This window comes from Pelodiscus sinensis, unplaced genomic scaffold (genome assembly GCF_049634645.1).
Source record: "Pelodiscus sinensis isolate JC-2024 unplaced genomic scaffold, ASM4963464v1 ctg98, whole genome shotgun sequence".
Lineage (NCBI taxonomy): Eukaryota > Metazoa > Chordata > Testudines > Trionychidae > Pelodiscus > Pelodiscus sinensis.
The window spans coordinates 40,001-56,322 of record NW_027465895.1 but is presented as its reverse complement, the minus strand read 5'-3'; the positions used below and the strand labels follow the sequence as shown (position 1 = coordinate 56,322).

At 68.5% G+C, this 16,322-nt stretch overlaps 1 protein-coding gene across 1 annotated transcript in view; it reads right to left on the bottom strand.

Moving 5' to 3' along the window:
* SLC12A5 (solute carrier family 12 member 5) overlaps window positions 1-16,322 on the bottom strand; it is a 59,788-nt gene that overhangs the window by 4,287 nt on the left and 39,179 nt on the right. The window contains exons 14-20 of the mRNA XM_075916196.1: window positions 15,219-15,414; window positions 14,458-14,627; window positions 13,107-13,238; window positions 11,958-12,065; window positions 10,996-11,118; window positions 8,964-9,148; window positions 6,697-6,830 (exon numbers count right to left, since the gene is read on the bottom strand). Of these exons, the coding sequence (XP_075772311.1) occupies window positions 6,697-6,830; window positions 8,964-9,148; window positions 10,996-11,118; window positions 11,958-12,065; window positions 13,107-13,238; window positions 14,458-14,627; window positions 15,219-15,414 (1,048 nt within the window). The remainder of the gene's footprint in view (window positions 1-6,696; window positions 6,831-8,963; window positions 9,149-10,995; window positions 11,119-11,957; window positions 12,066-13,106; window positions 13,239-14,457; window positions 14,628-15,218; window positions 15,415-16,322) is intronic.

Sequence of the window (16,322 nt, the reverse complement as noted above, 5' to 3'; positions counted from 1 at the left end):
TAGTTCCGCAGCCCTGTAAACCTCGTTCCACAGGATGAGCTGGCTCGACATGGGGCTTTCTTTTGAAATGTGGTGCCTTGTAGACGTGCCAAATGTGGAAACGGCCTGTTCTGAAATGAAACCAGCGTGAGATGCGCCATTTGCGGAGCGCGCGCCTCCTGCTTCGATTTGAGAGAGCAGTCGAGACGCACCGCCAGGGCTCCTGATGCGCGTGGCCAGGGAGCTCTCAAGCGCTGGCACTTCAATTGCCCCCCCTCCCGTCCTGCCACGCCTGCCCTCTGCCTTGGAGCTGCCCCCGGGAGCCTCCTGCTTGCTGTGCAGTGTGGGGGGGGCGGGGCGCTGACATCAGGGTGTCCCCCCCGGCACTCCTATACCCCGTCTCCACACACGGAGCTTGGCAATGCGAGTCCCTGTCGCGCTCACAACACACTGGCCTTCACCCACGTCTCCCGACCCTACCCACGCCGTGGGGGGTCGTTACTCCCCCTGCTGGCAACGTGGCTTAGTTGGGGTGTGGCTGGTCTGGCCCCTTCGTCGGTTTCATGCCTCTCTCCGGCTTCAATGGCGTTCCTGGGGGCGGGAGTTCTCAGATGCCTGCCCGGGCGTGGCCGGAACCATTCTCCCTCTGGTCACTGCTGCTCCTGGCGTGGCTGGCGTGGCCCTGCAGCCCGGGGGCTCCACACACTGCCCCTGCCTGCAGACACCGCTCCTGAGGCTCCCATTGGTCGGTGTCGGGGACCCGTGGCCAGTACAAGCCGTGGGCTCCGCGCCTGTGGGAGGGGCAGCACATGGCGCCGTGGAGGAACATGCCAGCTGCTTTCCAGAGCGGTGCGGGGCCAGGGCAGGAGCGAGCCGCCTTAACCCCGCTGCTCCGCCACCCGGAAGCCGTCTCAATGAAAGAGTGTCCAGCCAGAGCCTGCTTCCTGAGCCCGTCCCAGCCCTGAACCTCCCCCGCACCCGCCTCCTGCCCCAGACGGGAGTCCCCCGCACCCGCCTCCTGCCCCAGACGCAAGTCCCCCGCACCCGCCTCCTGGCCCAGACGGGAGTCCCCCGCACCCGCCTCCTGCCCCAGACGCAAGTCCCCCGCACCCGCCTCCTGGCCCAGACGGGAGTCCCCCGCACCCGCCTCCTGCCCCAGACGCGAGTCCCCCGCACCCGCCTCCTGCCCCAGACGCGAGTCCCCCGCACCCGCCTCCTGCCCCAGACGGGAGTCCCCCGCACCCGCCTCCTGCCCCAGATGCAAGTCCCCCGCACCCGCCTCCTGCCCCAGACGCAAGTCCCCCGCACCCGCCTCCTGCCCCAGACGCGAGTCCCCCGCACCCGCCTCCTGCCCCAGACGCGAGTCCCCTGCACCCGCCTCCTGCCCCAGATGCGAGTCCCCCGCACCCGCCTCCTGCCCCAGACGCGAGTCCCACGCACCCAGCCCCCTGCCCCAGACGCGAGTCCCCCTGCACCCGCCTCCTGCCCCAGACGCGAGTCCCCCGCACCCAGCCCCCTGCCCCAGACGCGAGTCCCCCGCACCCGCCTCCTGCCCCAGACGCGAGTCCCCCGCACCAGCCTCCTGCCGCAGATGCGAGTCCCCCGCACCCAGCCTCCTGCTCCAGACGCGAGTCCCCCGCACCCGCCTCCTGCCCCAGACGGGAGTCCCCCGCACCCAGCCTTCTGCCGCAGATGCGAGTCCCCCGCACCCAGCCTTCTGCCCCAGATGCGAGTCCCCCGCACCCAGCCTCCTGCCCCAGACGCGAGTCCCCCGCACCCAGCTCCCTGCCCCAGATGCGAGTCCCCCGCACCCAGCTCCCTGCCCCAGACGCGAGTCCCCCGCACCCAGCCCCCTGCCCCAGACGTGAGTCCCCCGCACCCAGCCTCCTGCACCAGACGCGAGTCCCCCCGCACCCGCCTCCTGCCCCAGACGGTCCCGGTGGAGGAGGCTCAGGCGAGTTCCGCAATCAGGGTATGTCTACACTACCCCGCTAGTTCGAACTAGGAGGGTAATGGAGGCATACCGCACTTGCTAATGAAGCCCGTGATTTGAATTTCCCAGGCTTCATTTGTATAAGCGGGGAGCCGCCATTTTTAAAACCCCGCTGGTTCGAACCCCGTGCAGCGCGGCTACACGGGGCACGAACTAGGTAGTTCGGACTAGGCTTCCTATTCCGAACTACCGGTACTCCTCATTCCACGCATCAGGGGGGCGTTCCACGAGGTGCACCGGTAGTTCGGAATAGGAAGCCTAGTTCGAACTACCTAGTTCGAGCCCCGTGTAGCCGCACTGCACGGGGTTCGAACCAGCGGGGTTTTAAAAATGGCGGCTCCCTGCTTATGCAAATGAAGCCCGGGAAATTCAAATCCCGGGCTTCATTTGCAAGTGCGGTATGCCTACATTACCCTCCTAGTTGGAACTAGCGGGGTAGTGTAGACAGACCCCCAGGCAGCGGTAAAAGGGGTGCTCAGCGTCCCGCTTGCTGGAAGAAAAGGGATCTGTCCCGGCAGGGGTCTTGCAGCAGGGGGAGGAGCGTGGGGGGCGGGAAGGGAGTTTTGTCCGATGGGAACGCAGGAGTGTGTCCGACGAGACTGGCCGGTGGGAGGCGGGACGTAGCCGCAGGGCACTTCGGGCAAGGAGGGCGCACTCAGACTGCACCGAACAGCCAGGCCGGGGGTCGTGGAGACCAGCAAACGCATGGCACAGGCCGGCGCCGGGGGCAGGAGCAGCGGGGCGTCCAGGCTGGAGGGAGGTATCTAGCGGCGCCCCCGGCTCTGAAGCTGGGCTGCGTGGGACGCCCCTCGGGGTGGGGGGCACAGGCCGGCGCCGGGGGCAGGAGCAGCGGGGCGTCCAGGCTGGAGGGAGGTATCTAGCGGCGCCCCCGGCTCTGAAGCTGGGCTGCGTGGGACGCCCCTCGGGGCGGGGGGCACAGGCCGGCGCCGGGGGCAGGAGCAGCGGGGGGTCCAGGCTGGAGGGAGGTATCTAGCGGCGCCCCCGGCTCTGAAGCTGGGCTGCGTGGGACGCCCCTCGGGGTGGGGGGCACAGGCCGGCGCCGGGGGCAGGAGCAGCGGGGGGTCCAGGCTGGAGGGAGGTATCTAGCGGCGCCCCCGGCTCTGAAGCTGGGCTGCGTGGGACGCCCCTCGGGGCGGGGGGTCACAGGCTGGCGCCGGGGGCAGGAGCAGCGGGGCGTCCGGGCTGGAGGGAGGTATCTAGCGGCGTCCCCGGCTCTGAAGCTGGGCTGCGTGGGACGCCCCTCGGGGTGGGGGGCACAGGCCGGCGCCGGGGGCAGGAGCAGCGGGGCGTCCGGGCTGGAGGGAGGTATCTAGCAGCGCCCCCGGCTCTGAAGCTGGGCTGCGTGGGACGCCCCTCGGGGTGGGGGGCACAGGCCGGCGCCGGGGGCAGGAGCAGCGGGGCGTCCGGGCTGGAGGGAGGTATCTAGCAGCGCCCCCGGCTCTGAAGCTGGGCTGCGTGGGACGCCCCTCGGGGCGGGGGGGCACAGGCCGGCACCGGGGGCAGGAGCAGCGGGGGGTCCAGGCTGGAGGGAGGTATCTAGTGGCTGGCCAGGCTCTGAAGCTGGGCTGCGTGGGACGCCCCTCAGGGTGGGGGGCACAGGCCGGCGCCGGGGGCAGGAGCAGCGGGGGGTCCGGGCTGGAGGGAGGTATCTAGCGGCGCCCCCGGCTCTGAAGCTGGGCTGCGTGGGACGCCCCTCGGGGTGGGGGGCACAGGCCGGCGCCGGGGGCAGGAGCAGCGGGGGGTCCGGGCTGGAGGGAGGTATCTAGCGGCGCCCCCGGCTCTGAAGCTGGGCTGCGTGGGACGCCCCTCGGGGCGGGGAGCACAGGCCGGCGCCGGGGGCAGGAGCAGCGGGCGTCCAGGCTGGAGGGAGGTATCTAGCGGCGCCCCCGGCTCTGTTCCGGGACCCTCGTTAACGGATTCCTCGGGGCACGGCCGCAGGGAACGAGGCGGGACACGCGCAGGCGATGCCAAGAGGCTGGCAGCGGGGGCAGGGCGGGTGGGCACAAAAGGCTCTCGCCCGGCCGGGTGACTGGGCGCCCGCTGGCAGGTGAACGCGAGCGGTGGCGAGGGCACCGTGCTGCCGTGGGAACAGCATCCCAGGGGCGCACACGCCGAGCTAGCGGCTGCCACCGGGGCGTTCCCGGCACACACCTGCTCCAGTGCAGCCACCGCCGAAAAGCAACGAGCACGGGACGCGGCACGAAAGAGAGAGCGAGTAAGACAGAAGATGCCACGCTGCCTCTGAAATCCCGGCGAGCAAAGGTGCTCGGCCCCTCCCGGAAGATAGGCTGGAGTCGGAAAAGATTCACAAACAGACAATGAAAACGACGAGGGGCCGGAGCAGCTTCCGTAGGAAAGATGAGGACGACGGGGACGTTTCAGCTTGGAAAAGAGACGACTGAGGGCTGATGTGACTGATGTGAACTGATGTGAAAAAGAGATTTTGGCCTTGGAAAGGGTTCAGAAAAGGGCAACTAAAATGATTAGGGGTTTGGAACGGGTCCCATCTGAGGAGAGGCTAAAGCGACTGGGACTTTTCAGTTTAGAAAAGAGGAGACTGAGGGGGGATATGATTGAGGTCTATAAAATCATGAGTGGTGTGGAGAGGGCCGATAAAGAAAAGTTATTCATTAGTTCCCTAAAAAGAAGAACTAGAGGACACCAAATGAAATTAATGGGGAGCAGGTTTAAAACTAATAAAAGAAAGTTCTTCTTCACACAGCGTGTTGTCAACCTGTGGAACTCCTTGCCAGAGGAGGCTGTGAAAGCTAGCACTATAACAGAGTTTAAAGAGAAGCTGGATAATTTCCTGGAGGTTAGGTCCATAAAAGGCTATTAGCCAGGGGATAAAATGGTGTCCCTGGCCTCTGTTTGTCCGAGGCTGGAGAGGGATGGCAGGAGACAAATCGCTTGATCATTGTCTTCGGTCCACCCTCTCTGGGGCACCTGGTGCTGGCCACTGTCGGCAGACAGGACACTGGGCTAGATGGACCTTTGGTCCGACCCAGTACGGCCGTTCTTATGTTCATGTGTTATGTTCTAAGTAAATAAGGAAGTGCTATTTACTTCTCGGTTGTGTCTACATTGGCAAGATTTTGCGCAAAAGCCTGTCTACACTGGCCGCGAGTTCTTGCGCAAGAAATATGATGCTCCCACTCAGGGATAAGCCCTTTTGTGTAACTGTTCTTGCACAAGAGGCCAGTGTAGACAGGCAACATGAATTTCTTGTGCAAGAAAGCCCGATGGTTAAAATGGCCACCAGAGCTTTCTTGCGCAAGAGAGCGTCTGCACTGGCACAGATGCTCTTGCGCAAAGGCTCATGCCAGTGCAGACGCTCTCTTGCGCAAATACTTTAATGCAAAAACTGCATTAAAGAATATTTGCACAAAATCTTGCCAATGTAGACGTAGCCCTCAAAACACAAGAATAGGCAGCAGGTGTAAAACAAACAAGACAAAGTGCTTCTTCACACAACACACAGTCAACCTGTGGAACTCCTCGCCAGGGGAGGAGTGCTGGGAAGGCCAAAAGTATAACAGGGTTTAAAAAAGAACTAGATACATTCATGGAGTCTGGGTCCATCAATGGCTCTTAGCCAGGCTGGGCAGGGAGGGTCCCTGGCCTCAGTCTGCCGGCAGCTGGGAATGGTCACTGGATGGTTCCCTGTTCTGTTCACTCCCTCTGGGGTGCCGGGCGCTGGCTGCTGTGGGCAGGCAGGGCCCTGGGCTGGAAGGGCCATTGGCCTGACCCGGACTGGCCAGGCTTACGTCCCGCGCTCCTATGTGCGGGGCATGTGTGTCCAGAGGAACACGCACTGAGTCAACTGCAGCGCCAGGCCCTGCCCCATGGGGGCAGTTGTAAGGCTGCAGCCCCTCCAGGCAGCCAGCACAGCTCCATCCAGCGCGCCAGGCCCTGCCCCACGGGGGCAGTTGTAAGGCTGCAGCCCCTCCAGGCAGCCAGCACAGCTCCGTCCAGCGCGCCAGGCCCTGCCCCACGGGGGCAGTTGTAAGGCTGCGGCCCCTCCAGGCAGCCAGCACAGCTCCGTCCAGCGCGCCAGGCCCTGCCCCACGGGGGCAGTTGTAAGGCTGCAGCCCCTCCAGGCAGCCAGCACAGCTCCGTCCAGCGCGCCAGGCCCTGCCCCACGGGGGCAGTTGTAAGGCTGCAGCCCCTCCAGGCAGCCAGCACAGCTCCATCCAGCGCGCCAGGCCCTGCCCCACGGGGGCAGTTGTAAGGCTGCAGCCCCTCCAGGCAGCCAGCACAGCTCCGTCCAGCGCGCCAGGCCCTGCCCCACGGGGGCAGTTGTAAGGCTGCAGCCCCTCCAGGCAGCCAGCACAGCTCTGTCCAGCGCGCCAGGCCCTGCCCCACGGGGGCAGTTGTAAGGCTGCAGCCCCTCCAGGCAGCCAGCACAGCTCTGTCCAGCGCGCCAGGCCCTGCCCCACGCCAGCCCAAAGCCTGGAGCCCCAGCGCAGAGCACGAGGGCTGCAGTCCGGTCCTGGGGCTCTGGGCGCTGCTCCTCCTGCCCCAGCGACATGGCCCTGCCCAGCAGGGGGTGGCCCCTGGGACCGGGGAGGGGCAGTGCCACACCCCAGCTGCTGGCAAGTGGGGCGAGGCGTTGGGCAGCCCCCCAGCCACACTCAGCCCGTGTCCCCGAGCCAGCAACGCCCCCAGCCCCGACCCGGCCTGGCCGCGTGGCCGAAGGATACAGTTCTCATCCCCCTTCCGGTTGCGGGGCGGCCCAGGCATGTTGAGCAGGACCAGCTTGGCTTCCTGCGACTTCTTCACGATGACCTCGTTAAGCCTGACGGCCGTGTGCATCCGCCGCACGTTGGACTGGTTCCTGTGGAGACAGGCAGGCTCAGGGGCGGGGCGGGGCCCAGGCCCTTATAGCTGGGGTGGGCTGGGGGGGCACAGAAAGCCCCGCCCACACGGCTGTCGGATGGGGCGGGGCACAGAAAGCCCCGCCCACACGGCTGTCGGATGGGGCGGGGAACAGAAAGCCCCGCCCACACGGCTGTAGGATGGGGCGGGGCACAGAAAGCCCCGCCCACACGGCTGTCGGATGGGGCGGGGAACAGAAAGCCCCACCCACACGGCTGTAGGATGGGGCGGGCCACAGAAAGCCCCGCCCACACGGCTGTAGGATGGGGCGGGGAACAGAAAGCCCCACCCACACGGCTGTAGGATGGGGCGGGGAACAGAAAGCCCCACCCACACGGCTGTAGGATGGGGCGGGCCACAGAAAGCCCCGCCCACACGGCTGTAGGATGGGGCGGGCCACAGAAAGCCCCGCCCACACGGCTGTCGGATGGGGCGGGGCACAGAAAGCCCCGCCCACACGGCTGTGTAGACCCCGAGGGGGAGGCCTGAGCAGAGCAGGTGACTCCTGCAGGTCTCCCGAGGTGCCGGCAGCAGCGCTAGCCCCCGGCAATGGGGCAAGCCCGGGGCACTGGCCAGTCCTGGGGCTCTGACCCGGCTCAGCCGCTTTCCTCTGTTGGGAGCTGGAGGTCGGAGCTTGTGGAGCCGGGACCAGCAGGGCCATTTGCTGTTCCCCAAACGCCGGGCATGGCGCCCCCACCCAGCGAGGGGCCCCTCCAGCAGGGGGCGGTGTGGGGCTCAGCCCCCCGGCACAGCGGGACAAGAGACGTGCACAGCTCAGACTTACAGGGTCTCCCACTCCCTGTGGCAGCGCGGGGGGAAGAGAGAAAGAGAAGCTCGTCAGCACCCCCGGCCTCGCCCCGGAGCCCAGCCCCCTCGGCGCCCAGCTCCGCCCCCTTCCACAGCGCTGCCCCCTCCCCCTCCCGGTCTGCCAGCACCCGGCGCCAGCCCCACTGCCAGCCCCACAGCCAGCCCCACAGCCAGCGCCCACTGCCAGCCCCACAGCCAGCCCCACTGCCAGCACCCACTGCCAGCCCCCACTGCCAGCCCCACTGCCAGCGCCCACTGCCAGCCCCCACTGCCAGCCCCCACTGCCAGCCCCACAGCCAGCCCCACTGCCAGCGCCCACTGCCAGCCCCCACTGCCAGCCCCACAGCCAGCCCCACTGCCAGCACCCACTGCCAGCCCCACAGCCAGCCCCACTGCCAGCACCCACTGCCAGCCCCCACTGCCAGCCCCACTGCCAGCCCCACAGCCAGCCCCCACTGCCAGCCCCACTGCCAGCGCCCCACTGCCAGCCCCCACTGCCAGCCCCACAGCCAGCCCCACTGCCAGCCCCCACTGCCAGCCCCACAGCCAGCCCCACTGCCAGCACCCACTGCCAGCCCCCACTGCCAGCCCCACAGCCAGCCCCACTGCCAGCCCCACAGCCAGTGCCCCACAGCCAGTGCCCCACTGCCAGCCCCCACTGCCAGCCCCACAGCCAGCCCCCACTGCCAGCCCCACAGCCAGCCCCACAGCCAGTGCCCCACTGCCAGCCCCACAGCCAGCCCCACTGCCAGCCCCCACTGCCAGCCCCACAGCCAGTGCCCCACTGCCAGCGCCCCACTGCCAGCCCCCACTGCCAGCCCCACAGCCAGCCCCCACAGCCAGCCCCCACTGCCAGCCCCACAGCCAGCCCCACAGCCAGTGCCGCACTGCCAGTGCCCCACTGCCAGCGCCCCACTGCCAGCCCCACAGCCAGCCCCCACTGCCAGCCCCACTGCCAGCGCCCCACAGCCAGCGCCCCACAGCCAGCCCCCACTGCCAGCCCCACAGCCAGCCCCCACAGCCAGCCCCACAGCCAGTGCCGCACTGCCAGTGCCCCAGAGCCAGCCCCCAGAACCAGCCCCCCACTGCCAGCCCCCAGAGCCAGCACCCCACAGCCAGCCCCCAGAGCCAGCCCCCAGAGCCAGCGCCCCACTGCCAGAGCCCCAGAGCCAGCCCCACTGCCAGCGCCCCACTGCCAGAGCCCCAGAGCCAGCCCCACTGCCAGCAGGCCTGTGCCAACGCTGCCGGACTCGCCAGGGGCTGGGGTGCGACCGGGGCCACTTACGGCTTCATGCTGAAGAAATCCTTGATGCTCTCCGGGCTGACCGGGCTCCTGCCCTTGTTCTTCTCCGCGGCCGACTTCTCCTTGGTCCAGGTGAGATGCACCTTGTCGGGGGCCGGCTCCGGCTCCTCGCCGGGCGACTGGGGGCCGCCGAACGCCCCCGGCTCCTTGTCGTGTATGAGCTGCACCTGGGGACGGCAGGGAGGGGGCGCTCGCGGGGGGGGGGCAGCTCCCCAGGGCCGCCCTGGGGCCTCGGCCCCCCAACGGCCCCCCAGCGCTGAACACTGTACACCCCCAAACTCCCTCAGCCCCCAACTCCCTGTAACACTGAGACCAGCACCCCCCCGGACCCCGGCACTGCCCCCGCCCCCCCAAAAGCCCCCCAACACTGAGACCTGCACCCCCACGGACCCCGGCACTGCCCCCCAACGGCCCCCAGCGCTGAGCACTGTACACCCCCAAACTCCCTCAGCCCCCAACTCCCTCTAACACTGAGACCTGCACCCCCCCGGACCCCGGCACTGCCCCCCCAACACTGAGACCTGCACCCCCCCGGACCCCGGCACTGCCCCCCAACAGCCCCCCAGCGCTGAGCACTGTACACCCCCAAACTCCCTCAGCCCCAACTCCCTCTAACACTGAGACATGCACCCCCCCGGACCCCGGCACTGCCCCCCCCGTCCCCCCAACACTCCCCCCAACACTGAGACCAGCACCCCCCCGGACCCCGGCACTGCCCCCCAACAGCCCCCCAGCGCTGAGCACTGTACACCCCCAAACTCCCTCAGCCCCCAACTCCCTCTAACACTGAGACATGCACCCCCCCAGACCCCAGCACTGCCCCCCCGTCCCCCCAACACTCCCCCCAACACTGAGACCAGCACCCCCCCGGACCCCGGCACTGCCCCCCAACAGCCCCCCAGCGCTGAGCACTGTACACCCCCAAACTCCCTCAGCCCCCAACTCCCTCTAACACTGAGACCTGCACCCCCCCGGACCCCGGCACTGCCCCCCCAACACTGAGACCTGCACCCCCCCGGACCCCAGCACTGCCCCCCCCCAACACTGAGACCTGCACCCCCCCGGACCCCGGCACTGCCCCCCCAACACTGAGACCTGCACCCCCCCGGACCCCGGCACTGCCCCCCCCCCAACACTGAGACCTGCACCCCCCCGGACCCCAGCACTGCCCCCCCCCAACACTGAGACCTGCACCCCCCCGGACCCCAGCACTGCCCCCCCAACACTGAGACCTGCACCCCCCCGGACCCCGGCACTGCCCCCCCCCAACACTGAGACCTGCACCCCCCCGGACCCCAGCACTGCCCCCCCCCAACACTGAGACCTGCACCCCCCCGGACCCCAGCACTGCCCCCCCAACACTGAGACCTGCACCCCCCCGGACCCCAGCACTGCCCCCCCCCAACACTGAGACCTGCACCCCCCCGGACCCCAGCACTGCCCCCCCCAACACTGAGACCTGCACCCCCCCGGACCCCAGCACTGCCCCCCCAACACTGAGACCTGCACCCCCCCGGACCCCAGCACTGCCCCCCCGCCCCCCCAACACCCCCCCAACACTGAGACCTGCACCCCCCCCGGACCCCAGCACTGCCCCCCCAACACTGAGACCTGCACCCCCCCCGGACCCCAGCACTGCCCCCCCGCCCCCCCAACACCCCCCCAACACTGAGACCTGCACCCCCCCCGGACCCCAGCACTGCCCCCCCAACACTGAGACCTGCACCCCCCCGGACCCCAGCACTGCCCCCCGCCCCCCCAAAACCCCCCCCAACACTGAGACCTGCACCCCCCCCGGCCCCCGGCACTGGCCCCCCCCAACACTGAGACCTGCACCCCCCCTGGACCCCAGCACTGCCCCCCCGCCCCCCCAACACCCCTCCAAACACTGAGACCTGCACCCCCCCGGCCCCCAGCACTGGCCCCCCCTGCTGGTCGCTGGCTCCGCGGTGCTCCCTGGCCCTCCAGCACACGCTCCCCTCCCCAGAGCTCAGCCCCCCAGCGGCTGCCGTACCTCCTCCTCGGGCTTCTCCTCGCTGTCGCCCACCTGCTCCTCCGGGACGCTCAGCCGCAGCCGGGTGCTGGCGGGGTTCTTGCGCCGGATGGAGCCGCGGGACTCGTCCGTGATGCTCTGGATCTGTGGGGAGGGGGTCACTCGGCAGCCCCGGCTGGGACCTCGCAGGAGCAGGCTTGGTGGGGGGGGAAGGGCCCAGCTGGGACCTCGCGGGAACAGGCTCGGGGGGGGGGGGGAGGGCAGGCGGCGGGGGAAGGGCCCAGCTGGGATCTCGCGGGTGCAGGCTCGGGGGGGGGGAGGGCAGGCAGCGGGGGAAGGGCCCAGCTGGGACCTCGCGGGAACAGGCTCGGGGGGGGGGGGGAGGGCAGGCGGCGGGGGAAGGGCCCAGCTGGGACCTCGTGGGAACAGGCTCGGGGGGGGGGGGGGCAGGCGGCGGGGGAAGGGCCCAGCTGGGATCTCGCGGGCGCAGGCTCGGGGGGGAGGGCAGGCGGCGGGGGAAGGGCCCAGCTGGGATCTCGCGGGCGCAGGCTCGGGGGGGGGAGGGCAGGCGGCGGGGGAAGGGCCCAGCTGGGATCTCGCGGGCGCAGGCTCGGGGGGGGGGAGGGCAGGCGGCGGGGGAAGGGCCCAGCTGGGATCTCGCGGGTGCAGGCTCGGGGGGGGGGGGGGCAGGCGGCGGGGGAAGGGCCCAGCTGGGATCTCGCGGGCGCAGGCTCGGGGGGGAGGGCAGACGGCGGGGGAAGGGCCCAGCTGGGATCTCGCGGGCGCAGGCTCGGGGGGGAGGGCAGGCGGCGGGGGAAGGGCCCAGCTGGGACCTCGCGGGAACAGGCTCGGGGGGGGGGGGGAGGGCAGGCGGCGGGGGAAGGGCCCAGCTGGGGGCACAGACCCGGCCCCGCCACGGAGCAGGCCCCATGGCTCGGGGGCCCAGTGTCTGGGGCAGCCCGCCCGGGCAGGGGCCCGCTTACCTCTCGCTCCCGCTCCGTCTTGGTCAGGTGCATCTGCTTGAGGATCTGCGAGCGCTGCTCCATCACCAGGGTCTTCTCGTAGGTGTAGGCCGAGATGTCGCTCTCGTGCTGAGGGGCAGGACGCGCCGTCACACGCCGCCCCGCGTCACGTGACCGCGTTTAAGGGGAGCAGCCAGGGCACTGCTGCACCCCTGGGAGGGGTCGCCCCAAAAGTGGGTACGAAGGGGCCATGTGAGGGGTCACAGGAAAGCGTCCCTCCTACGGGTTCTGTATCCGCTCTCTGTGTGGAGCTAGGAACATGGACTCTGCGTGGAGACGGGAGGTTTCGCTCTGTGCCCGGCCTACGGACACGCTAACGAGCGAGGCTCCAGGGACAATCGGTCTCTTACGTACCCGAGACCCACCTGGGAAGGAATCCAGGTGCCTGGCCACTGACCATGGGACTCTCTCCCGCGTGGAAGAGACCAGGACGGGATATAAATAGGCCCTGTGGCCGACTCCATTTGGGACTTCAGATCCTGCTCCTGACCCCAGAGGGGTCTTACAGGGAATCACGAGCCAGAAAGACCTGGGGACGCATCCGGACATAGGACGTGACCAAGGACTGTTAAGCCAGCAGCTGTAACATCTCTGCTAGAGCCTGCATCGAGAACTGGGAGATTCGCTGCATGTAACGTACGATACTTTACCAGCCTCACGCTCAGGCTTTTCTTTCCCTTAGTAATAAACCTTTAGCTGTAGATTCTAGAGGACTGGCTCAGCGTGGTTCGTGGGTAAGGTCCAGAGGGAAATTGACCAGGGATCTGTGGCTGGTTTCTTGGAGCTGGATGCACCCGTTCGGGGTAGGCGAGGTTGGGCTCCAAAGGGCCCCAGGGCCTGTATGTTGGGCCCGGGGCCATTTGAGTTATGAACATGGCTGGGGTGTTGAGGGGTTTTGCTCGTGAGGCTTCTGGCTGGCCAGGCAGGCAGCTGGAGCGCTCGCTGGGACTGGCAGTGGCCTGTTTGGAGAGGTCTCCAGTCCAGGGCTATAAAAAGCCCCGAGTTTGAGCAATTCACCCTGAGCGGACGCCCTTGGCTGTGCCCAGACCCGGCTCAGCCCCTCCCCCTCCCCAGCGCCCAGGCCGGGAACGGGCCGAGAGGGGCTCTCACCATCTCCACCACCTCCACCTCGGCCGTGATGCGCAGGTGGTACAGGAACATCGTCAGGTCCTTCTTCATCTGGATGCTGTTGTCGTCCATCTGCGCCACCGTGAAGATGCGCATCTTGCACTTGCGCCACACCTGCCGGGCGAGGGAGCACTGGCAGCCTGCCCACGGGCCAGCAGCCCCCCCACGGGGCGCCCGGCTCCCCAAGCCCCGCCTGGCCATCTCACCGGGGCACCCGCCCCAGCAGCCTGCGGGCCCTGGCGCTGTGCGCAGGGATCACACACGGATCCCGGCGCTGCTCCCGGCGGAACAGGGCCCACGCGGCATCTGGGCCTCCGCGAGGTCTGGGCAGCTCATTACGGGCTGCCTGGGACCTGCCCCGCCCCGGCCAGGAAACCCTGCAGGGACGGGGCTTCCGAGCGCCAGCAGGGACATGGGGACAAAGGCACCAGCCAGAAGCTGGGGTCGCTCCCCCCAGCTGTCTGCAGGGCCACGAAGTGGGCCCAGCCCTGGGGAGGGGGCCCAGAGAGGCTGGGGACAGGGAAGAGGGAAGGGGGCAGCGCTCGGTGTGGGCGGCAGGGCCCTGTGCCGGGGAAGGGGGCAGCGCTCGGTGTGGGCGGCAGGGCCCTGTGCCGGGGGAAGGGGGCAGCGCTCGGTGTGGGCGGCAGGGCCCTGTGCCGGGGAAGGGGGCAGCGCTCGGTGTGGGCGGCAGGGCCCTGTGCCGGGGAAGGGGGCAGCGCTCGGTGTGGGCGGCAGGGCCCTGTGCCGGGGAAGGGGGCAGCGCTCGGTGTGGGCGGCAGGGCCCTGTGACGGGGGAAGGGGGCAGCGCTCGGTGTGGGCGGCAGGGCCCTGTGCCGGGGGAAGGGGGCAGCGCTCGGTGTGGGCGGCAGGGCCCTGTGCCGGGGGAAGGGGGCAGCGCTCGGTGTGGGCGGCAGGGCTCTGTGCCAGGGGAAGGCGGTTCTGCTTGAGCTGGGCTCGCCGTGATGCCAGCAGCTCCCACCGGGGACTGAGAGCAGGTGGGGTGTTCTCCGCTCCCACTGGTCCCCAGAGATGCTGGCCCTGAGCCCCCATGTTCTGCGCTGGGTCCACCCGCCCAGGGACAGGCCGGGGCCCTGGTCTGCCCGGCCTCAGCCCCTTGTAACTTTTGCTTCTCCACTGCCCCGGGCCTGGCCCAGCCCTACTTGGGGGAGGCTGCTTGTGGCGCTGCCCACGGGTGAAATCTGGGGCTCGCTGCCTGGGCTCTCGCTGTCAGCCAGGGGCCCGGGGCCCGGCCTCGGGCGCTGCAGCCAGGGCTGCCTGGCACAGACCCTGGGAATGGTCGGGGCAGCCGAAGGCGGGAACCGCCCCCCAGTACCTTGTGGTGCCGCAGCAGGAAGGGCAGCAGCATGAGCATCCCCCCGTCGTGCACGATCCACCAGACGTCGATGTGGCCCTCGGAGAAGCGCTCCTGGTTGCCCGGGAACATGGCCACGTTCTTGGTGACCAGCAGGGCCAGGTGGGCGGCCGTGGTCTCCCGCACCAGCTCTGTGGGGCAGGGCTGTGGCTCAGGGCAGGGCGGGGCCCGGCCCCTCCCCGCCAAGGAGCACCCAGCGGGCGTCCCCTCGGCCCTGTGCCCGGCCCTCCCCGCCAGGCCTGCCCAGCGCCCCCCAGCCACCCCCACACGCAGGCCATCACGCTTGGCACGCCCGACCTTCCCCCTCCCACCTGCAGGCAGCACCCGGGGGTCTGGCTGGCTGGGCTCATGTGAGAATGGTGGGTGCAGGGGCACGTGGGGGTGCACACGGGGGTATCCGGGTGTGCGATGCGGTATGGGTGCACACGGGGTACACACAAGGGGGTGGGTGCACGGAGGATGTGGGGGTGTGTGGAGGAGTGCACACGGGGGTTGCACATGGGCGGGAGTGCATGTGGGGGTTTGTGGGTGTGCATGGCGGTGGGGGTGTGTGGAGGGGGGCACCCAGGGGTGTGCATGCGGGGGGGTGCATGTGGGTGTGTGCGAGGGTCTATGGCAGCCCCATGGCATCCCCCCCACACCTCCAACTAGGCCATGCCCCGACGCACCTCCATGCACCAGGCCCCCCCGCCCCCGCCCCGCCGTGCCCGGCCGGCTCGTACCAATGAAGTTCCTCCAGGTCTGGTGATCGTCCTTCTGGCGCCAGTTGCGGGGCCAGCCCACCAGCACGGTGTTGTGCTGCAGCCCCCCGAGCCCGCTGGACTGGATGAGGTGGGACACGCCGTCCCGCAGCCGGGAGGAGATCACCACCTGGCAGAAGCCCTTCACCTTCTCCGTGTCCATCAGGCGGCGCAGCGACTGGCGGGAGAGACGGGGTTAGGGCTGCGTGCCGACGGTGCGGGGCGGCGGCGAGCCGGGGCGCTGGCGCGAGGAGCCGGGCAGGGCGCCAGGAGGGCAGCGAGCAGGGCAGGGCGTGAGGAGCCGGGCAGGGCGTGAGGAGCCGGGCAGGGCGCCAGGAGGGCAGCGAGCCGGGCAGGGTGCGAGGAGCAGGACAGGGCGCGAGGAGCCGGGCAGGGCGTGAGGAGCCGGGCAGGGCGTGAGGAGCCGGGCAGGGCGTGTCACGTTGCTGGATCTTGAGGGGAGCAGCCAGATCACTGATGCACCCATAGGTGGGGTGTTGGCCCCAGAAATGGTATAGGAGGGGGCCATGTGAGGTGTTGAATAGGAGCTGATTATCTGCTAATCCTGTGTACGCTGTTCATGTGTCTGTATAATGTCTGTGTGTGCAATTATCAGCATGTACTTGTATGGACACTGAAGATTTCCCTGCATGTGGTTAAGCACTGGGCAGGGCCGAGCCTGTGGGACAATGCCTCTCAATGGGCCAAGGACACACCCAAAGAATGGGGGCTGTCAGCTGAGAGCAGCCAGCAGGGAACATAGAGATTGGCCTCTGACCAGGTGACCAGCTGAGACCAGAAGAGGCCAGGAAGGGGGTATAAAGAGGCCATGTGGTCGATGCCATTTTGTTCTCAGCTCAGCACTTCATCCCAGAGGCAGCACTGCAGGGATCGAAGAGCCCGGAAGACCTGTGAACCCATCCTGATTGCAGGATGTGCAATAAGAACTTTTAAACCAGCAGCTGCAACATCTCTGCTAGAGCCTGCATCGAGAACTGGGAGATTCGGTGCATGTAACGTACTGTACTTTAATAACCTTACTCTCAGGCTTTTCTTTCTTGTAATAATAAACCTTTAGATATAGAT